At 35.6% G+C, this 24,281-nt stretch overlaps 2 protein-coding genes across 2 annotated transcripts in view; both read left to right on the plus strand.

Annotated features, from left to right (window-relative positions):
* The window catches only part of LOC115451681 (putative inorganic phosphate cotransporter), a 52,577-nt gene extending 45,342 nt beyond the window's left edge, over window positions 1-7,235 (plus strand). Inside the window, exons 7-10 of the mRNA XM_030180053.2 lie at window positions 1,174-1,390; window positions 2,635-2,756; window positions 3,140-3,256; window positions 5,729-7,235. Of these exons, the coding sequence (XP_030035913.2) occupies window positions 1,174-1,390; window positions 2,635-2,756; window positions 3,140-3,256; window positions 5,729-5,953 (681 nt within the window). The 3' untranslated portion in view covers window positions 5,954-7,235. The remainder of the gene's footprint in view (window positions 1-1,173; window positions 1,391-2,634; window positions 2,757-3,139; window positions 3,257-5,728) is intronic.
* The window catches only part of LOC115452130, a 318,239-nt gene that overhangs the window by 100,152 nt on the left and 193,806 nt on the right, over window positions 1-24,281 (plus strand). The window lies entirely within an intron of this gene.

Genomic DNA, 24,281 nt, shown 5'->3' on the forward strand with positions numbered 1-24,281 from the left:
GGAATTTTGGTTTCTCCAGACTCTAATAATGTTTTAAATTCTCGTAGCCTTCTGAGCGGTGTGTTTAAGTTATTTAATACAATTTCTAAGCATTATTACTTACTATGTGATTTATTTTACATACATAATTTGTGTGCAAAACACACTTACACCGGTTAACACAATGTTTTGTTGTCTGTCTGCGAAAAAAAAATAATATAAAATTATGATTTTTTACCAAACTATTTATCATTTTATTAACCATATAAAATGTGACTGAATGAGTTTTGATTGTCGTATTTAAATATACCCGTAATGACTTTGGGTGTGTCCAATTACTTTAGACCAGTTATTAGTATAGTATGCAGTTGCAGAAACATTTTTTAATATAGTGAAACGGAAGGTCAATACACTGCCTTTCCTTAAACCTTCGAGCACCCTTGAAGTGCTGTCGATTGTTAAGCATACATATCTGTATAATTACGAAAAACTACATTCAACTAGATTATTTAGTATTTACATGGAATAAAAATTTAATACAAATTACTGAGTACATTTTTGCATGTGTCAGGAACACTCGCCACACACACACAACATCACAGGGGCACTCCACTTTTCGCCAAGTGTATTCCGTCCCATGATATGATAGGGGGCGAGCCTATCGCCATACTGGGCACAAAATCCAGACTCCGGGCAGATACTGAGCAGAAAAAACCAAATATCACTTTGCCCGACCCGGCCTCGAAGTGAGGACCTCAGAGCGCTATCGCACCACGCATGTCATACAACTACGCCATCGACGCAGTCCGTAATATTTTGTTCGTCTTATTTTGATGAAATCTTTCGGAAACTTTTTGTATCTCACTTAGACATGGTAAGAGACTCTATTCTTCTTGCGGGAGACCTGAACTCTTCTCAAGCGTTCAACCAATTACAAGCTCTTGCCAAACTTGGATTAAATACTCATAAAAGTAATCTAAACATCAAGTGAATAAATAACATTCGGATACGCATCGCGACCACATCAATTTCGATTACTACACTTACATGCAATGTTCAAACAAATGTTCAATATATTCCCAATCGAGAAGTACAATCTCTAAGCTTCATTGTTCCTTTCGGGTTTTACAACTTCTTGTCAGTAGGTAATGATGTGATAAGTTCGCTTATTATAAAACCTCTATCTAATTTCAGGTTGGCCACGACTGGGGCTACTACACCATGGTCACTGATCTCCCTAAGTACATGACGGACGTCCTCAAGTTTAACATCGCCACGACCGGAACGCTCACTGCCATCCCCTACCTTGCCATGTGGATTAGTTCCTTCATCTTCGGCTGGGTGTGCGACGTTTGTGTTAAGAAGAAGTGGCACAGTATTAAAACTGGGCGGATTATTCATACCACTATTGGTGAGTTAACCTCTTTTTATAAACGACTTATGCTCTCGACTCTTCTAAAAAAGAGAAAACAAAGCTTCCTTGACTTCTATGAGACTCTTAATTGAGTACAGATTCATGTGAAAGCCAAAAAAATTGCTTGATATTAATTAAAATTAAGGTTTCAATCCTGTATGTAAACATTCATAAATTATTTTGCATCAGCGGTTTAGCCTATACGTTAACATAAATCAGATTTCCATAACAGCTTTACATTTCGATTAATCGGCTAATGCACTCTCCGGACAATTAGATATCTGCCCATTTAAATTATTATGATTTGTGAATCGAATACAAAATTACGTGACCGATGTATTGGTATCGAATAGCTTTTTGATGTGGATATGGTATATGGTCGCTGGATACGAATAATTCAAACTTTCATATCTGTAAAATCGACTCGATTTACAATTTGTTTTTGAATCAATTAGCTCATTTTCTGGATATTTATAAACTTGAATTAATTCTCAAAAAAAGCATCCTTACTTTATCCCAAAGCGTGAGGCAGACGGATAACCAGATCACTTTTCACCATATGTGTTCCGTCCCATCGATTTTAGACTTAAAAATTCTAAACACGAATTCATATTTACAATAAACACGTTTGTTCAATGGACCTAACTGATTCCAACTCCTATCGTTACACCGAATGCACGCAGTGGGAGACATTTGTCGCGGTCCTAGGCACACAATTAAGTGCGTATACCTTATGGTTGTCAATACACATTGACGACTATGAGGGTTCGCAAACATTTTCTGGCCTTCACTCCTTCCATCCTACGAGGGTTCCTTCTCCTACCCACACTTCCTTCCTCAGATATCCTAACATTCCTCCAGAGCCCCGCAGTCACTAAGCCCCGGGATTCCAGTATCTTATTCGCAGATTTCTCCATGTATTTTTTCCTTTGTTTTATTGTGATATGAGTAATAAGAGTCGCTGAACAGTGTTGTCTTCATGTATGTATGTGTGGCTAGCAAAGGGTGGGGTCTTGCTATTTGATACGATGGCCGAATCTTGCCGGCGTTATGCATAAGTGAGTCTGAACTTCTCGTCCCTCCTTCATCAGACACCCCTTGTCCAAGAGTATATGATTTTGTTGAAATATGTGTGAGTGCAGTGAGTTGAGTGTGTGAAATGTGTTCCCCCGGTATTGACTGTGGAATCCGATACTTAAAAAAAAATCGAATCGTTAAATATACGACTTTATTGTCGACAGCCGCCACTGGCCCGGCTATATGCATCATATTGGCTTCATACGCCGGCTGCGACCGATTCGCCGCGGTTGCGTATTTCATCGCCTCCATGGCTCTAATGGGAGGCTTTTATAGTGGAATGAAGGTAAGTTCTAATGTATTACATCATTGCTTTGTAATTTGTGATGGCTGACCCGGCTTTATTCAAACTTTATTGCGCTGTAAAATTATATTGTTTACGAGCCAATCAGTAATTATGTCTGTTTTTATTGTTAAATGAACAATCCCACCATAACCATTCTTTAAATATATTATGCTTGCATTTTTTTTTAAATTAACGTCAGAAGCCTAGCTCTATAATAATTATCAACTAGTAAGGAACAGTTATCTCTCGTTATTTGATATTTTATTTTAAAGACACTTCACGTAAGTTAAATTATGCCAACAAAAAATATATTTCTCTGGTTCCAGGTGAACGCTCGCACGTAAGTCTGTAATCTCGGCATAACTTTTTTTCTCTGGTTCCAGGTGAACGCTCTGGACTTGGCGCCTAACTTCGCGGGCTCATTGACCGCCATGATCAACGGGACCTCTACGATATCAGGCATTATCACGCCGTATCTAATTGGATTACTGACGCCCGATGTAAGTGTTTTGTTTGATTTACACTCGTCGTGTTTGCTAGTATGTTACATTTTGACAGATACAGATGTGTACACTGTGCAAGTTATTTTATCTTCTAAGGGATAGAACACTATTTCATGTACAGTCACACAAAAGTATGTGAAGAAATTTGCTGGTGATAGGATATATTTTATATCCGCCCAGTTAGCGGTCACCGTACACAAGGTGTTAAAACCCGCCATAGTGGCCGACGTAAGTGTGTCGCGTTCCGGGATCAGCCTGTGTACACCCGATTCCAACAGGCCGGCATAATTCTATCGATTGCCGAGGGATAATTATTTCTCATCAGTCCACATTCTATTGAACCCCACTCCAGTCACCATCGGGTGTAGTGCAGTCACTTTCTTCTTTTAGAAAAAATCCACATAATCGCGTCAACTGCCGAGGGGTACTCATCTCTCATCAGTCTACGCCCTACTGGACCCCATTCCACTTACCATCAGTGGAGTGACTTTGCTGTGCACGTATACAAAATTCGCGCAAAAAGCGCTTCTACAAATTTCGCTTTTTCGGATCGAAATATTATTTTTTATTTATCTAAAAAAAAAAAATCCTTTGGTGTATTTTCGTGCAGAAAAAATAATTAAAAAGGCGATTTGAAATTTTGAATTTGTTCCAATTAATTTTGACTGAACGGAATAAGGCTCTTTTTCTACCAAACACTCGTTTTCTTAATAAATTCGTCTCATAATTGTGAACAAGTAAACAAGGCCATACACTCCCTTTATAAACTGAGACACTGGATTTGGATACTCTTTAACCCCCAATTAAAATAGCTTCAAAATAAACAACAATGCGTTTTCTTGCTTGTTAATAATGGAATCAATGTCGAAGTTTCGATAATTAAATTGAGAAGGACGTTCGTTACTCGCTGCTTGGTTGTCGGAAGTTTCCGCGCCGTAAGCTAGGCTTTTATTAATGAAACACTTTTAACTTATCAAAACAGATGAGGCGGAATCAGGATTCAGATGGGGGATAATTTGATTTGTTTTATTAGTTTAGGGTATAAATGCGTCCAATATTACTAAATTTTACATATACTTTCATATTTTAGTCCTAAAGGGCCTCGTATCAACGCTATTTAAAAATATGTTATTGATTCTTACATAATGCCTTTATAAATTAGTGATTATTGATTATAGAAAGTATATCGAATTTTCTTGAAAAACATCATCTTAGAATTCTATTCTCTTGTGATCGTTTTTCCCAACTTGTACCGTTATTAACAATTGAGACCACTCATACCAGTGCTATATTATTATTTTTTTAAAGAAATGACCTTATTGACAGTCACGATTTAATTTTCTTTGCTTATGTATTCGGGGGCCCTGTACACACGCGCCTCTCTGAGTACCACCCTGTACAGATCACGATGTTATCGACTTACGATATTGTCAAAGTAACATTTCTGATGCTTGTTTCCTTCGTATCGAATTTGCTGAGAATTTCGTCACGTTATTAAAATTGTGATGCTGTTGCGAAATGAACTTCGATCCGTCTTAAGTTTATGTTGTTTGGAAAATTTATTATATTTACTCCGATATTTGTGTTTCAAGATCGAGATATGTTTATCAAATATGACTATCTGTTTGTGAATTTAAGTGTACATATCAATGTCAAATTCTGACGGTAGGCCCATGATGAATTTAACAAGGTTAAGCATTATTTTTTTTTTAATATGTTTAAGATGAGGTATCTTAAATATTTTCATAAATTTCACTTAAAAAAATGACGCTTGAGGATGTAAGCTTTTGTATAGTGGGTAGAGCTCTCCTTTGTGCGAGGTCCTCCTATGCACGGGGTACTCCTTTACGCGGGGTCTTCTTTTACGCGGGGCTCTCCTTTACGCGGGGCTCTCCTTTACGCGGGGCTCGTAGCATTTATTATTATTGCGGCGTGATTAAGGCACTGGTACCTACTATTGTAGCCTTCTTTGTCCTCATTCTCGATATAGATGTAGTGTTATTGCTACCGGAATGCTGTATTGTGTTTGATTACTAGATTGGGAAGTAACTGAGATGTTTGGTTCGGTATCGGTTTAGATTTTTAAATAGGGCCCAGTAAATCTATAGATATTTTATATATTTATATCTTCTTTTTGCTAAGTGTCATATTACCGTGATGCTCCTACCATGATTATCTCTGCACCACCCTAAGGTTTACAGGTAGAGAATGCTTATGGCATTAAGTCCGCCTGTATACGTTTGTATATTAAGTGGAATAAATAAATAAATCGCATCTTAGTACATGAGGCCTAAAGTCAAAAATATCACGCCTGTATCCCCTAAGGGGTTGGCAGAGTACAACTAGGGACAACTTTTTCGCCATGAGGTCCCTACGATGTGATAGAGTAATTCTAATTTCTTTCAGTAATAAATTCTCTTAATTTGTAACAACTCTATATAGAAATAAATGAATATTTTCTTTTTACAGTCAACACTAGCGCAGTGGCGTGTGGCGTTCTGGGTGTGTTTCGCGGTACTGGTGGGCACCAACGTGGTGTACTGCATCTGGGCGGACGGCAAGCAGCAATGGTGGGACGACGTGCGCCAATACGGGTACCCAGCTGGCTGGAAACATGGCCCTCTCACCTCCTCCAGTGAGGATAAAGAGAAGAACAAGAAAGCAGAAGCCGAGTTAAAGAGTTCTGCGTTATGATGTCTTAGATTGTGTTTAAAAAAAATTCTTGCGGGTCTTCATCCATCTGCCAATATCCCAAAAGAAGGCACAAGATACGCTTGCATGTGGCAGAAAGGATTTGGCCTTTTTTATTTATACATTTTTTTAGGGGCACCAAGTGACCCCACTGCACCTGATAGTGGAGTCCAAATAGTGTGCTGATGACGAGAGCTGGCCATCTCTCGTTAGTCGTCACAATTATGCCGGCCTGTTTGGATTGGATGTTATCAGGTTGATCCCGGAACGCGATACTTGTTGGCTGTTTAGGGGGGACCATATCATGGTGGACATAAAGACCATCAGCAACCTAAGATCCGCCGCCTGTCTGAACCTAGATATATCCAGGGAGGACTTAGTCCAGGCTAATAGACTATCTGGTGTTGTCTTATTCAAACCAAGGTATTTGTGACCAGTAGCTTCTTTTATCACTTTCGACAGGTCCACTTGGAAATCTTTAGGGGAGGCCTATGTTCAGCAGTGGACTTTATGTAGCTGACGATGATGATGAGCTTTTACTATTAAGTTAACACCCGTATGCATACACAATACATAGGAGTGTTTTCTAGGATAAAATTCCCGCTATATATTTTCCCGAGATGGAAAGTAGGCTATACCCTTTCCAGGGTCTCAAACATGATTGTTGCGTTGCTTTAACCGTTTATCGCGCACGCAACGGAAGCACTCAAAAGGAACAAGTTTATCCTGTTTTTGCAACATATTTATATGCTCCGCTCCTATTACTCATAGCGTGGTTTTATATAGCCTTTAGCTTTCCCCAATAAATAGGCTATCCAACAGTAACATAATTTTTCTGTTTGAAAAGCCCAGTGGTTCCGGAGATTAGCGCGTTCAAACAAAAAAAACTTTTCAGCTTTATATTGTATTAGTAGAACTATAGATACATGAAGAAAATTATTATTTCGATTTAACTTAACACGTAGAAGAGTTTTGAACTTTTAGTATGTTCAACTACTGTTATGACTGTACTTCTCTGTTCTACAACTTAGGATTATAGTCAAAACGAAACACAAATGGACTCTGAAACGAGAGTACTTACTACCTAAAAATTTCTTCTCATTCATCGTTAGGTTTTTTGCTCCATTTGGCTATTAAATAAGTACATTATTATATAAGAATGAATATAATCTAGTTACCGAGTTTTGATGTAAGGTTATTAGTTAAGCTGATATGTGTGTTGAGTATTGACCAGTGGCGAGGAGTGATATTTTTCGAAAGGAACCCGATACTATGTAATATGTGCTAATAAGCATAAATCGACGTATCCTATATACCAGGGGTGGCCAACTTGGTAAGACCTAAGATCTACTTTTCACTGATGATACTCTGTGCGATCTACCAAGTTACATACATCTTGGAATCTTATGAAACAACATACATACAACATCAGTACACAATTTATTATTATTTTGATTAAAAAATTATACAAGACGATGCGTGCAGCAGTTAGTGATTAGGTATGTTGCGCGGTCTGTTCTACGTGTATTTATATTTTTGCCTTACCACAATCGACTGGACTTGTTGTCGGGGTCGACCAGTCGATCGCGATCGACCGGTTGGCCACCCCTGCTATATACTAATGCAAAAAAACAACTTTGGGGCCGTTCAAGTATTACGTAACACAATTTGTGAAGATTTTTGAACCTTCCACACCCCCATGTAACGCGCTGTAACATTTTCCTGTATTCCCTCGCCCCCTCTCCAAAAGTTACGTAACTCTAAAGTGTTAATTTTTTGTAATATTCTCAATTATTTTAGCCAAAAACCGGAAAGTCGCTAAATACCTTCGTTATTGTTTTAAAATAATAACACCAATGTTACATAACACTTTGTACGAACCCTCCGTCCCGCGCCTGTAACGCGTCGTAACTTTTTACAAGAAAAATTGCGTTACGTAATATTTAACGGCCCCTTTACAGGAGAGCTATTTAAGCATTCTTAACTTTATAAATTTGTCATAGTCCAACAGATATCATTGAAATTTTTAAATGTTGTACCTCAGTATTTTAAAGTTTAGAATGTTTAAATCGCTCTCCTGTAAAGTTGTGTTTTTGCATTTGTACTAGTATACTTAGGACGTCAAAATACGGTCTAAAAATCGTCCCAATGATAAATAGATTTTAAATAAATTACGAAAGGGAAAGCAGGAATTGGATTATATGGACCCTTTGCCACTAGTATTGAGGAATTTACTTATTTTAGTTACCGAGTTGTGATTTAAAGTATATACCCCATTAGGGTAAGCGCAGACGCGTAACTTATTACTGAGAACTACACTGATGGTTGCATTTTTGACCGACTTCAAAAAGGAGGCAGTTCGTAATTCGATTTTTTTTTATTTTTGTTATGTAGTGTAGTGTTAACAAGTTGAGTGTTCGCTGCTTTAAGGTACAAAAAATGGTTGTGTTTTTGAGCTGAAATTGTATTATATTTACTAATAGTAGTCGTTGTTTATTACGTTACTATACTTAAAAATGTAATCTTTGTGAAGCTTACAAGAAATAATTGATCAGAATTTAATTGTGTTACAATTGTGTAATAAACAAAATAATACAAAAAGCAATAGATACCGCTAATTAATGAGTAGAATAAGTGTAATTAAATATGTTTCAATGATTTCAATATAACAGCGACAAAAATACTTTATAATTCCCTGCAACAAACTAAAACAGACAAAAGTATTTATTGCTATAATTATTATGTGATATTGTACATAGGTACAATATTTTTATTTTGGTATATTATTGAAAACTGACGAAAATGTTATTTAATTTTATGATGCAGTGATAATTGAGTGATTTATTATTAAGTTTGTGATCAAAATGGGTATGTTTTTGCTATGAAAACAGTTAACATATCAGTGTATAATATATCAATATGCAATGCATTTTTTTGTGCATTTCATATAGATATTGAAATAAAACTATTTTACGGACTTTATTGCGGTTATTTATATTATTATTTTCTTCCGACGTTTTGAAGACTTTGCAGCTTTCATGGTCACGGGACAGACCTGCTCTGTGACCATGAAGGGTGATAATCCGCGATAAAATCCGTAAAATAGTTTTATTTCAATATCTAAGAGCCAGTGCGTATATGGCGGAGCAGAACAGAGAATTTTATACTGTCAAACTATTATTGACGTTGCCTTCATTAAAATAATAATCAAAATCCATTAATACAACATTAAATTGTATTACATTGCTGTGTTAATTGATTTTGAATATTATTTCAGTGAAGACAATGACGATAATAGTTTGACAGTAAACAATTATCTCCGCTGCACTCCGCCATATAAGCGCCGGCCCGAACATTGGCGTAAATATAAATAATTATTTCATACCGAATAATTAGATACTTCTAATAATATTATATTAAGAAATTCAGAAGCTTTTACTAATGTAATTCAATGAATCCTATGATTTTACTATAGCCTGGCTAGGAATATAAAAAACTGCTTTCGGTCGCTGCTTTAGCATTTTCTTTTTAAACATAAGGTTGTCAGTTCAAGAAGTTAGTTCCACATTTTATGACATCATTGCGAGGTTTCTTATTTTCCTGGTCAGACTATACAATTTTAAAGAATATGTTTGTGATAATAATGCCTTATATTACCGAGTATTATTTATAATTTAGATTTAATAAATAAAGTTACCTGTCTTTTAAACTAATTAAAATACGTAGTACGTAAATTACAAGTTTATTTTTATTTATACAAAACCCTGATTTTTTATAGCATCCGCACGGTAAATGAATTAGTTTGGAAACCGAGAGCCCAAATAATAAGAATAAAAGTAATAGAATAAATAATAGAGCACTTAATAAGACAAATTATTGTAGTCTGAGTATTATCATCTCAAAGCATAATTCGATATTTAACAACTCATTTTAAAAGAGCTTATATTTAGAAATAATTTTCTAAGTTTCTACCGAGTAATAATAAACAATAAACGCCTGCCAAAATCTTTATAGCAACGTTTACTGAATTCAACATCTTAATAACATCAGGTGCTTCTTCGTTTATAAATCTACTGAGATGTAATATTTATGAAAATGTATCTAGATCTTATAGTAACATCATCCTTAAATAAAAAATAACTACATTGGATAATACCGATGTGTTCTATTCCAAAGCCATAAAGCACTATTCTAAAAAACGTCGCGGGTTCAGTTAGTTAATATTATATCTATTAGAAATTAAATGTAAGCTTAACCTCTCCCATATTTGTACCAAGAAACAAAATGCCTGAAAGAAGGAAGCAGGGGAGATCGGGGATGATTGACCAAATACTAATTTGAACGCTTATTATTATTTTAGTATATATATAATCACATACATATGTAACCTATAGGTTTGATAGATATACCAATAAGTTTTGGAAAGAAATGCCATAAGACTTGTTATTATTTATGACATAGTACAAAGGCCATTTTGTAAAACAAGAAAATCAACCCAATCCAAGTACACCAACCACAACAAGGCCCACCGGCCTTGGGGAAATTTTACGAAGTAATTAGTACTACATATAGATAAAATAAAAAAAAAAAGACAAAGACAACTATTTACAATTACCAATTAGCTTTAACTAAATATCATTAAATAAAAACAATGCACTTACTCTTAAGGTAACACTACCGAGTAGGCGGAGTTTCTGAATGTTAGTCAACTTGCCTCTAAATAACCACCCCAGGTCTCCCCTACGATTATTGACAAACTTTCCAGTTTATTTAATACACACAAATATCCAAGCATAATGGATTTATGAAAACAATTACCGTAACCGATCTCACATCACATATACCTACGTGCTGAGTTTAACTCCACGCTTATTTATAAAACATACCAGTGAATAAATTAAGTCGCTATGAATGAGTTAAAACAATTTCCTTAACCCATACGTCATAGGGCACGGACAGGGAATATAAATTACGTTTAACATCGATAATCGTCTATTTATGTTGGTAAGACATGAGTGGAATGTATTTATGGAATGGTAGATAGGATTGTTTAATAAGCGGCGATAGCCTAGTTGGGTGTGGAACGGATTGCCAAGACGAATGTCCGCAGGTTCAAATCCCAAGAGCACACACCTCTAACTTTTCTAAAATCATGTGTGTATTCTTTGTGAATTTATCGTTCGTTTTAACGGTGAAGGAAAACATCGCGAGCAAACCTGCACATCTGAGAATTTCTCTATAGGAATTTCGAAGGTGTGTGAAGTCTACCAATCCGCACTAGGCCAGCGTGGTGGACTAAGGCTTAATCCCTCTCAGTAGTAGAGGAAGCCCGTGCTCAGCAGTGGGCAAGTATATAATACAGGGCTGATATTATTAAATAGGATTTAGTCCAGTAATTGATGTATTGGAAGGTTAACTTTTTTATGAACACGGTGAAGTTACTCCACCTGATGGTAAGTGGAGTGGGGTGAGTTTTAAAAAGAACCTGTTCTGACTGACATGGAATAATCTATGAGATTGGCAACAGGCCAAGTCCTGTAGAAAGTAGGTGATGCGCAGAGGGAATACCGATGCTAAATGAAGGAAAATATGAGGATTTGCATGACCTTAGAATTGCCAAAAAGAATTTCTAAGTATTTAAAATACGTCAATTCTCAGCAGGTCAGCGTGGTGGACTAAGAACTTAAAAAAATAGTACTGTCAAACTTACTTACAGTGAACTAAAGAAAAAAAAGAAATTAGAGTAATAAAACTAACAGTAATTTTAACAAACGACCCCAAAATCAATCTCAACCATTCCAAGAATGAACCAATCAAAGTAAGTCATTTGATATCACGTCAAAAAATATTTTGTTTTGATTGGTCTATATCTGAGACAAATTGCAATGATTGGGACCTTTCATTAAAATTTACTGTTACTTCAATATACACACTCAATCCTCAATCATTCCAAGAAGGGACCAATCAAAACAACTCATTTGTGAGCATGTCAAAAAATACTTCGTTCTGATTGGTAAATTTTTGAGATAGATTGCAATGATTGGGATCATTTATTAAAACTTACTGTTTACCGTTACTTCAATATAAGAAAGTAATTCAGTGGCTGCAGACTAAAAACTATTATGAGACGGAAATTATTAATGAAATACATTTAATCCAAAAAACACAGGAACACACATGTCTACATAGTTTACACACAACTCAACTCCGATGATGATCTAATGAAAATTATTTTAGGTAAAATAAAAATAAAAAAGGAAATGGTTTCATCTATTATAATATCAAAATGACTGTATAGCTCTTATCGACATAGTATTCGTTTTGATTGTAATATATTCTATGATTAGCTCAAAGTGTTCCTGTGCGTACTGAATGACAATCAATCATTTAGCCTTGCTGATAGTGTATTATGTAAATGTACACGCACGTTAGCTACATAATACGAATGCTCACCATACGGTTTTAGATGTAAATCATAATGTTTTAGACTGACACACATCACGCCTATGGCCGCGTAGGGGTAGTCAAATGTGCAACCAGAACACCCACTTTATGACAAGAGTCTTCAGTTCCAGGATGTGAGAGCGAATCTATTGTTTATTTAGGGCACAAATTCCAGTCTCTGTGCTGATATATGTTTTTCCCGAGCCGGTGTTCGAACCTGGGACGTCAGAGCATTAGTCGTAACGCGGACGCAATAATTACACTACCTAGTAAGTCAAACGATCAAAATGTATCGCACTCTTAATAAAAGAATGACCTATTCCAAAATTGTTAATTTGTAGGAGGAGTCTTAAAACTAATTTCTCTTGGCGACCTTTTACTTTTTCTTTCTTTTGTTTCTTGCTTTACGTTTCATTTTAGACCTATCTGTAATAAGTTTAATTTTATAGCAATTTAAAAAAAAGATCGTAAACAGAAATTCGTTTTTGCGATGATTCCCACAAATTATCAATTTTGGAATAGGTTATTATTTTATTAAGAGAGCGGTATATCGTCACGTCTGTTTCTTTTGGGGTGTAGGCATAATCTCAAAATCGTCCACTGAACGTTATAAAAAACTGGCTCAACTATGCGAGCTAAGCTAAACTGACTTAGTTTAGTTGGCGGTGAACGATCGGCTTAACACTATACACATATCTTTATTTTACCTTAAAATACATTGTTGCTGGTATTATAATGAGTTATGATATATTATCCTTATATGCTTATCCTGCAAGGTCGCAGGAAAACGCTAGATGCAGTCCGCTTTCGACAGGTCCGTCTGGAAGTCTTTAGGAGAGGCCTATGCGTAACATTTTAGATAAATTCAACGGCAAGAGCAATTTTTCATGTCACAGAGGATGGAGTTGATGTAGATACTTTATCGAGGTAGGCATTTCTCTTGTGTTAATCTAATATAAATTTAAAAGTTAATGATGGCTGACAGGGTGCAGTGAGCCCGTCGTAGCATAAAAATCCAAACAATTATTGTCTCTGAAGCATGTGTTATAATGACTGTAAGCATTAAAATACTTAAAGTACTTATTAGAAGCCAAACACTGACTTTATGTGGCTGATGATGATTATGATTGCACGTGCCAAGAAGACCTTTCAAATTCCAATCTCCTACGAGCAGTTATTGATAGTCATCTATTAGACGAACTAACTCGTCTCGTCGTTTAAAACATTCCACCGGTGTGAATTCGTGCTAATTGGTTCACTTGTCCAAATATCCGTAGTTTAAAAACGTACCAGGCCCTATTTGCTATTAATTACTTCCTGCAGTAAATGACGTCATACGCGAATTCCCAATTGGTTAAACAATAAAATAGGTAATTAGTGTGAACTACAAAAAATTGGGATGGCGGGACTTTTATTTATAGCGACGGATATGACTAGCATGGTCGAAATATACATGTTTGATATTGAACATAGGAAGTTTGCACGCGTTGGAGAACTTACATACATACATAACATCACGCATTTTATCCCCGAAGGGGTATGCAGAGGCGCAACTAGGGCACCCACTTTTCGCCAAGTATGTTCCGTCCCATGATGTGATAGGGGGCGAGCCTATCGCCATATCGGGCACAAATTCTAGACTCCGGGCTGATACTGGGCAGAAAAACCCAAATATCACTTTGCCCGACCCGGGATTCGAACCCAGGACCTCAGAGCGCTATTGTACCGGACGTGCAATACAACTACGCCACCGAGGCAGTTGGAGAACTTGCCTTCGCTAATAGCTCACTCAGTGCGCATTATACAGGATAATTTTGAAATTGCGTTACTAAATGAAACCATGCACTTATCTTCTTAAAACACTACGAATAATTACTCCGATCGTAGATTAAAAAAAAAATCGAACAAAATTAATATCAGTAAAAGTAATTATAATTTTACGTGCCCTAATGCTACTATAACTCTAAGAGAACTTGTCGCAGCGATAACATCACACGTCAGTCAGAAATACACTCACGCACACGTCATAGTCGCACTAAACTACAAATTAATAAAAAATCTGAAAATGTAAACCAGGATTTTTGGTAAAAATGTTAGTCATGGATGAATTTCAGCTCAAAGTTAGTAGAGACGAAGACGAGTTATGTGGTTTCATTTAATAACGCAATGTCAAATGACCCTGTATACCGGTGACATCTGTTGTGGAATAAAAATATCAGATGGGTTGATTTATCTATGAGAACTTTTTTATAAATTAAGAGAAATAATTCCATCATACATGATTGTACTATAACTTCAATAGTTTACGCAGTGCACGCAAAGATAACTTTCAAAAGAAATAAATTGTACCCGTTTTTCAAAAAAAATCATTAACGCTCTGCTCCTATTGCTCATAGCGTAATGTTTTGGCCTATAACCTTCCTCGATAAATGGGCTATCCAATATTGACAGAATTTTTCAATTCACACCAGTTATTCTGAGCTTAGCACGTTCAAACAAACAAACTTTTCAGTTTTATATAATAGTATAAATATAGATTTAGATTCCGTCAGTCAACTCTACTACCAGTTCTAAAAGCATATCTGACCAAAGAAGAACGGGCAAGAAACTCTGGTGTTACTACAGTAAATGATACTGGTTTTTTTATTGTTGTTTATAGAAATTCATTCATATACTCGCGAAATAGGTCATTAATTAATGTTAAATTTAGTTACTATGAGAGTGGCGATAGCCTAGTTGGTTGGGAAACGGATTACCGAGACGAATGTCCGCACGTTCAAATCCCATGGGCACACACCTCTGATTTTTTTAAAGTTATGTGTGTATTCTTCGTAAATTGTTGCTTGCTTTAACGGCGAAGGAAAACATCGTGGGGAAACCTGCATACCTGAGAACTTCTCTATAGGAATTTCGAGGGTGTGTGAAGTCTACCAATCCGCACGAGGCCAGCGTGGTGGACTAAAGCCTATTCCCTCTCAGTAGTAGATGAGGCCCGTGCCCAGCAGTGGGGTAGTATATAATCCAGGGCTGACAATATTATTATTTTATTATTAGTTATTATGTATAAATGTCAAGTATGTCGAATAAGGCGTTAATATAAGAATTACAAATTACAATATGACATCATGTGTAAGTCGCTTGTAATGCACGAAGAATACAAATTAATGTTGGCTTAAATCGTAAATTATGAAGCCGTATAAACTATAGTTAGGAGGCAACTAACCATATTGTTTATATGCTAAATGGTTTGAATCATTTCAAAGCTTTGTTAGAAAAATAATAGTATGTTGAGAGGGTTTACTAAAAGAACTGACTGGTTTAATGAAATACTGCCACGGTGGTGTAGTTGTACTGCATGCGCGGTACGGCAGCGCTCTGAGGCTGAGTTCGAATCATGGGTCGAGCTAAGTGATATTTGGGTTTTTCTGCTCAGTATCAGCCCGGAGTCTGAAATTTGTGGAACACTCTTGGTGAAAAGTGGGTGCCCTGGCTGCGCCTCTGCATATCCCTTCGGAGATAAATGAGTAATGTTTGTTTGTTTATAATAAAAGAATATTGTATTTCACAACTTGAAAAAAGAAAAAGATTTTTTTCGGAAAAAGTTTTTCCATGTTAACAATCCCGCTTTATATTTTCACGGGATAAAAATTATCCTACACCACTCAGGAGTAATGCAGCTTGCTATTGGTGAAAATTTTAAAATCGGTTTAGAAATTCTTGAGAAAGCGCGTACAAACTCTTCAGCTTGATATATTATTAATAATATCAGGCCTGTACTATATACTGACCCACTGTTGGGCACGGGTCTCCTGTGCTGCTGAGAGGGATTGGGCCATAGTCCACCACGCTGGTCTAGTGCGGATTGGTAGACTTCACACACCCTTGAAGTTCCTATAGAGAGCTTCTCAGGTATGCAGGTTTCCTCACGATGTTTTCCTTCACCGTTAAAGCAAGCGATAATTCCCAAAGAATACACACATACTTTTTAAAAATGTCAGAGGTGTGTGCCCTTGGTATTTGAACCTGCGGACATTCGTTTCAGCAGTCCGTTCCCCAACCAACTAGGCTATCGCAGCTTCATTATATTATTAGTATAGATTTATTTTTTGGTAACACTTAACGTGAGGTGACTTCTACATCTTGTCTCGATATTGACACAATGTCACTCTATGGACGTCGAGACAGGAGTGGTTGTGATTACCCAACTCTTAGGGGCAATAATGCTCGGACAAGATAATTGATCAATGCTATTTAACGAAGGGTTTGATGAGTCAACGGCTCCTTAACTGGTTTACGACTAAAACTGTCAGATATTATAATGGGTCTATGGGAATTAAAAATCGTTAACATGTGTTACAATATCATTGGCTCGACAACAGATACACTTTGTAATTTATATGTTTTTTTGTAAGTCAGATACAAAAGCGTATCCACAGATGTATCTTAAGTAATCCGCTCTTGCTAAATACTTAAAAGAAGGCTCCAATCATTATCTGCGACTAGATAAGCTAGCGACTAGATCCTTGCCAAAGAACAATGATTCCTAATTGAGATGATTCGCGAAGCTATTGAAGTTATACATCAAAAATTTCATTAGAGTAAATGGTGGGAAGCACGCATAAGCCTAAAATCCCGTTTGACTTCTATCTTTTGAAGTCCATCTCGTGCCTATGGAAGCTGTAATCTTCGAAACCTCGGAAGAAAATCATAATTAAAATTCTGAGAAAAATAAAATCGATGTCTATCATTCGCGTAAACTTAAGAAATCATTAAGTAATCGGCGCATACCCACGTAAAAATTACCTTTAATTCCCGTTCTCATTCATACGCTCCGAAATAAAAACTTAACAATTAATATACAAACAGCGATACTCCTCTTCACAAAACGTATGAAATGGAACGCATTTCAAATGAATATGAAACAATGTGAAGCGACTCGTAGCGGATTATTGCATTAAATGATAAATGGTTGAACTGATTGTTCAGTGTATTGTATAGTTCATTCAAACACCGTCAATTCAATAGGTGTTGCATGGAATTTAATGAAATACTTTTACAATGTTATGCGATTTGGTGGTCGTAATTCAAATATTTCTTAGGTTAATCCATTGACGTATATTCTATAGACACAAACGTCGATATAAACTATTAGTTCAAAATCGGAACTAAAATGGCAAGCAAAATGTCACTGTTATAACCTATTTATTCACTTGGATTCGAGTTCTTATATCATGAGCGCTACTCCATAGACAACCACAAGCTATCAATATTGACACCATACTAAAGTCAGTTTGAACGGATTGCAGTTCAATTCAGTTGAACATAGTGAATGTTCGGAACGCCAAATCTAATACGTAGTACGTACTATATATATATATATATATATATATATATATATATATATATATATATATATATATATATATATATATATATATATATATGGATGGGTTAATTTATATCTATTATACTATTATTTAAAGGAGAATGCCCATTCTTGTATGAAAGTTGGGCTACGCTTGCGTCTGTACAAAACCTTCACTAAACTATAGGGAATATATCCTAGTTTTTATAAAAATTTAAAACAATTGGATATTCGATGGGAGTTCGGAGTAATCATATTTTTTATAACGCGGTTATTTTGAGGTTAAGTATGGACTGCAATAATGTACGGTAGAAAGTACTTACGTGCCTAAGTAAGTTCAATATGGCAGTACCTAAGTGTTATTGCAATAAGCAATTATTGGATGTTCTTTTTACCTAGCTTTAATTGCCCTCATAAGAAACTGATAGGTACTAACATATCTGATAAGACGAAACTTCAATAAAACTTCTAAGATAGTATGACGGAATATTAGTTTTTCCACAGAGGATATGTTACCTGACCTTTTGTGTATATATTTTTCTGAATTACGACTTATTCTATTACATAAATTACGTAATCTTTTTTTCCACCTACCATTATCTCACTCCAATATGGCGTCAACACATATTGTAGAATAGATTCAGCTTAGCTTTTATGACCGGCCGTATGCCTGACGCCAACCGTCTTTGGAGGATTCCGATCCCAGGCAACTCACTTCACAGCCTGATTAGGCTAATAGTTAATTATCATAGGGAAAGAAAAATAAAACGAGAAATACGAAATCCGATGTATATTTTTATATAGATGTATAATAGAGGTATATATTCTTGGCATCCCAAAATAAAAACAAGAATTTGATATAGCTGCAGCAGGTTTATATATACTCCTGATGTGAGTGAATGACTTCTTGCAGCACTGGCCGGGTCATGTCATGTTGTTGTCTGTGAACCTCTCTATTAGCTGATCTCCAGCAGGCAGCACAAACTCATTCCAGCCTTGAAACCTAAAATAGAATGTAGAAGTTGAGTAAACATATTTCCATTATTATTATTGTTAAACTGTTTTCTTTAACTTTGGCAAGATTTTTCCCACATTGTGGGTATGTTAATAATAATCTACATAACTTACAAACTGGACAGCTCGTCCAAGAAATAGACTTGTTGCTTTGGCACCGCAAAGGTGCAGTTAATACACCGCCGCGATTTGCCGTCTCGATTAACTGTCCTGGGTCTAGGCTCTAGACGACATTGCGTTGCTAACTAAAAGCATTTCGTCTCAAAGTTCGAAACACTCACTATACACGTTGTTTTTTAATAGAGGATTTCTCGACTCAACATTAAAATACATAAGAAAAACACTCCGATCTTGAGTAAAATAAAATATTAAAATATAATATATAATGATTTAACATCCAAACAAATCTGAAGTGTCAAAATGTCACTAATTTCAGTTGCCAGTGTAATAATAATCTGTACCCATATTTTTATAATTAAAAAATAAAGTCCATATATGTTTTAGCTGACTTTAGTATTTCTGTCAATGCAAGTACAAGTCGCCATTTGTTTGTTTTTGGAACGATTAATATTTTCTCTTTTTTTACCAACTATTTGTAGTTTGGTCATAATTATTAAGTAAAATGTATTATTTTATAACAATATATTTGAGATGAATAAATATATTGTTATACAATAATATACATATATATCATAGATTCAAGTACAAGCACATTTATCGTACATATTTACTTTTTTATTACATTTAAAATGGGAATTTGTTATAAATTGGTATCATTTCGCCATATTGGCAGTAAATTATCCGGTGTTTCATTTGCAACAATTAAACAACTTTTTTTTGCATATCTTTTAAACCCCCATTCGCTTACGACTGAAATAAATACAAATGAAGTAATAATTAAAATGATGATTTTCTGTGGATATTTGGTTAAGACGCATGACTGACGCAAAGATAGCCTGGTTTTGGGCATTGTCCTTTGAGGAGTTTGCTTGTTTGTTTGAACACGCTAATCTCAGGATAAAATATTTTAGTGTTGGATTGCCCATTTATCGCTGAAGGCTTTAAGCTGTTTATTACCACGTTCTGACCAATAGGAGCGGAGCATTATTTACTGTATTTTTGAACAGCTTACGACTTTGAACCATTTGTAAATTAATACCCAATTATAATTATTATATCAACTTAGTAATACTTGATGTTATAGCAAATTTAAACTCGGGTGAAAGGGGTTATCAGTATTTGTAAAATTTCGTACGTAATTGTTCATTAAATCCGGCATTGCTAAATGTGTTGTAATTATATGTTGTAATACAAGTTATATTGCGACACCAGCAGGTCAAATGTCTAGTAAAACAATAGGAATATCACTCAGAACTGCAGTGTTACGCACTAATTGATACTGCGATAAACCAAAGTGACGCGAAGACGCAACTTGTTGCTTTAAATACTCGACACAAAATGGCGGCAACAAGCTGTTAATATGTTGCTTTCATCTATATATATACTTATATATAAAGCTGAAGAGTTTGTGTTTTTAAACGCACTAATCGCAGCTTCTGGTCTGAATTGAAAGATTCTTTTAGTGTTAAATAGCCAATTTATCGATGAAGACTATAGAAGCGGAGCATCAATGAAAAATGTTTATAAAACGGGGAATATACATATATTCCTTTTGAGAGTTTCCGTTGCGAGCACTACCTTAATGGTTATAGTTATGGAACATGTATTACGAAATTGATCGTCTTAAGAGGTATAATTTATTGTAAGTTGTATTATTTTAAGAGGATCTTAAAACAATACTGTTGTGTAGGGATATACACTAAATAATAGAGGCCGGCAATTGCTTTTAGCGCGAAACTTGTTTATTAAGAGAAGGGATGTCAAGATGACAATTGACGCAAGAACATAGACAATCACATAGATAATTACACACATTAAATTTAATTAGACTTCTACTCAACAAATACAATTTACAACCAATAAATTACTTATGATGCAGTGTTAATTTCTTTTTGTTTTTAAGATAGATACTCAGTTACTCACCCAGTATGGATGGTATGTTGTACAACAGTGTCAATACAAGCTTACAAGTTGGTAGGTACATCAGATAGAGAAGCAACACTTTATCTAAGCTATTGCTGATACGTGACGGGCGTAATAAACATGAACGTTGTTTTGACATCCATTTAAGCCCTTGACGCAGTTAACATCGTGTTTTTAGCTAGGTACATACTGACTGATTGTAGGTACCATGAAATATATATACACACACAAAAATCGGAACTTACACAAATGTTATTATTGGCGGTAGGTCTCTCCGCCTGGGTAGATACCACCGCAGTATCTATTTCTGCCGCCCAGTAGTAGTGCGTAGTCATTGTTGTTTTCCGGTTTGAAGAACATTGTACCCAGAGTAACTACTGGATATAATAAGACTTAACATCTCATGTCTCAGGATGGCGAGCGTGGTGGAATACCAAATAATAATATAAATCAAGGTGTTTCTACTGTTTATGGGGCAAGCTTGTCTCGTCATTCAAAGCTTAAAAATACATTGCAGGCATTAATGGCATAGCAATGCATTTATTTATTTATATTTCTATATGACACCAGCGCCATCTATTTTAAAATAAGATTTAAAAATTGTTTTCCCGTGGAACCAAATTACCGCGATATAAACTGAGTTAATCCAGGACATGTTTTACTCGTGTGCTAAATTTCATCCAAATCCGTTCAGCTGTGTCTACGTTTACTTGTTACAAACATCCAAACATTGGTACAAACTTTCGCATTTCTAATATTAAGATAAAGTGTGAAGTAAGTTAAGATTTGCATTTTACATACACATCGACTTTAGGCTGGTGCAGATAAATATAAACAAGGTTGGTGCAACATTAAAGTCGGTCAAGACCAAAAGTTCCGACAAACAACAGGATATCCATGAAGCTTGCCAAAAAGTTGAAAGCTTTGTTGATTGTTATGCACCGGCTAACTGACTTTCATGTTTTTATTTATTTTTATCAAGGGCACGGCTAAAGGGCCTCACGGGTAAGAGATAAACATAACAACAACGTCCTCTCTACACCACCCCAAGGTTGACTGGGAGAGAATGCCCATGGCATTAAGTCCGCCAGTATACCATGTGTACAAAGTGTTAATAAATAAATAAATAAACATCCCCGGACGGTTGCCACAGTTATGACGGCCTGCTTAAATGCTTCTTCACGCTCTTTGGTTTTTTGTCGGACATTCATTCCGTTCTGTATAGAACATTTATGCTGCAAATTAACGTATTATTTGTACGGGCAAGGGAAATTGATTGTGATGGTAAATAGGGTCCTGAAAGTATATTGACTGACGAGAGATTACTGTTTGCTATTCGACGCAAGTATGGCGACCAGAAAAATGTAATAAAAAAAAAATTGTCAAGTTTAACTCCCGTGATTCTAAAGTATGTATCACAAGAGAGTAACCATCGCCAGTCGACATGATTATGTCGGCTGTTTGAAGTGGATATACTCAGGCTGATGCCAAAACGCGACGCTTTAGGTCAGTATGGTGGATTTTACACCTTGTGCACGGTGGTTGCTACTTAACGAATACTAACATCCTGCATCATGCATCCTGCAAACATATTTGTAGTCTTACTCTCACCTATTTTGGAACTTTATAACAAACTTATCTAAAGTACTTTTTATTACTTTTTAACAAATTCCGTACTTGCCATCGATGCATTAAGAATAGCAATGAGGACTTAAAGTTGAACGTACTACGGGCCATATTTGCAATTTAAATGTGCCAAAATTACGTTCCGCCTGAGGTCAATGTTACATCTATATTCAAGAATGTAACGTTCTATTGATTTATTGATGCTAATTTTGTTTTGTCCGGTTATTTCTTGTTTTATGGCTTTTAATGCGTATCCTGTGGTTATCTTAGGTTTTTTTAAACTTGTTGACTGCCGTGATGGCGTGGTTGTATTGCGTGCGCAGTACGATATAATTTTGGGGTACCGGGCACGAATCCTGGTTAAGGAGTTCTTTTGTGTTTTTGCTCAGTATTGCGGATTTTGGAATTTGTGCCCGATATGGCAATGGATTCACTCCCTATCACACCGTGGAGCGGAACATACTAAGCGTAAAGGAAGTGATTTTTTTCTCGTATATTAGTATGTAAAGGAAACCCTGAAGACAATTTTGACGTTCTTCAAGATGTCGGATTAAAATGAAAATTGGCATACTTATCAAGGACCAATGACAATGCACGGTGTTAATAAATCACTAAAAAAGGACCCACGCCTTTTTTAAATTGCATTTTTTTTTCCTATTCATACTATTCTTAATTCAAATGTTTTACACTATTCTCAACTTAAATATTTGCTTATTTGTTTTAGTTTGAATTTCATAAAAGCGTGTTCTTTTTAGTTTTTTTTAAACTATTTAGTCCATTGAAATGTTACATTTTTAGGCCTTACCTTGCGTTTTTTAGAGGACGCAATTTTATTTTTTTGAAGTGTAGGGGGGGTCAGACTAAAGCTAAAACCAAGTTTGTGGGGTCGCCACCCTTGTCCCACGGCCGCCATCTTGAAAATAGGGGTTGAAATAGTTTTACGATGTATCTCTTAAACTATTTATCTGACAAAAAATGTATAAACACTTTTTGTTGCAAATTAAATTCTCTACAACTTTGTTTTAGTAACTTTTGTCGTAGAACTATAAATATTTTTTGTACTCATTAATACCCAAATACCCAAGGGACAATTAGGGAACAAAAGAACATCTGCCTGCTATTATTATTATTATTTCTAACCTCTCTTATTGTAAGAATAGCTGATAATATTGTGTTGAAACTTTTTTATTTTAAGTCTATCGTTCGAGTAAGTTATGGTAAAGTGTTGTTTTCAAGAAGAGAAGTGGTTTCATTTAGTAACGAAATATCAAAATTACTCTGTGTATACCACAAAGTTTAAGAACTTAATAGCTTTAGGTTGACGGACAATGACATATTTTTGCAATATACTTTAATTTATAATAGTTACAATAGTTTATTACTCCACAGAAGGTTGTTAATAGGCTTGTTAGTAAAATAATTAATGTTAATTGTAATAAATTACAACAGTGGTTAGTTTTAATGAAGCTAACTGTATAGCGAGGAAGTTAAATTTATACAGGACGTGGTCATTTGTTTTAGAAATATTTTGACACGTACGTCATACGTAACTGTCTCGCTTCAAGCCCAAAGGTGTAGGTAGAGGTGTAAGTAGCCGGGCTTAAAAATCATAGTATAGTAATTTGTCAGCGAGGTGTCGTTTTGCTATCGATATATTTCAATTATTTACAATAAGTTTATAGAATAATATATACAGTTTTATTTATAAAAATCCGCAAAGCTATGCTTAGTTAAAACACAAATTTACTCGATCAGGTGTAAGTCAAAACCCGCCGTCTTGCCTCTTAATAAGGTTTAAAGTAGGAAACCGGTGATGTTTTTGACAGCTATTTAAGGAAT

Source organism: Manduca sexta, chromosome 12 (assembly GCF_014839805.1).
Source record: "Manduca sexta isolate Smith_Timp_Sample1 chromosome 12, JHU_Msex_v1.0, whole genome shotgun sequence".
NCBI classification, from domain to species: domain Eukaryota; kingdom Metazoa; phylum Arthropoda; class Insecta; order Lepidoptera; family Sphingidae; genus Manduca; species Manduca sexta.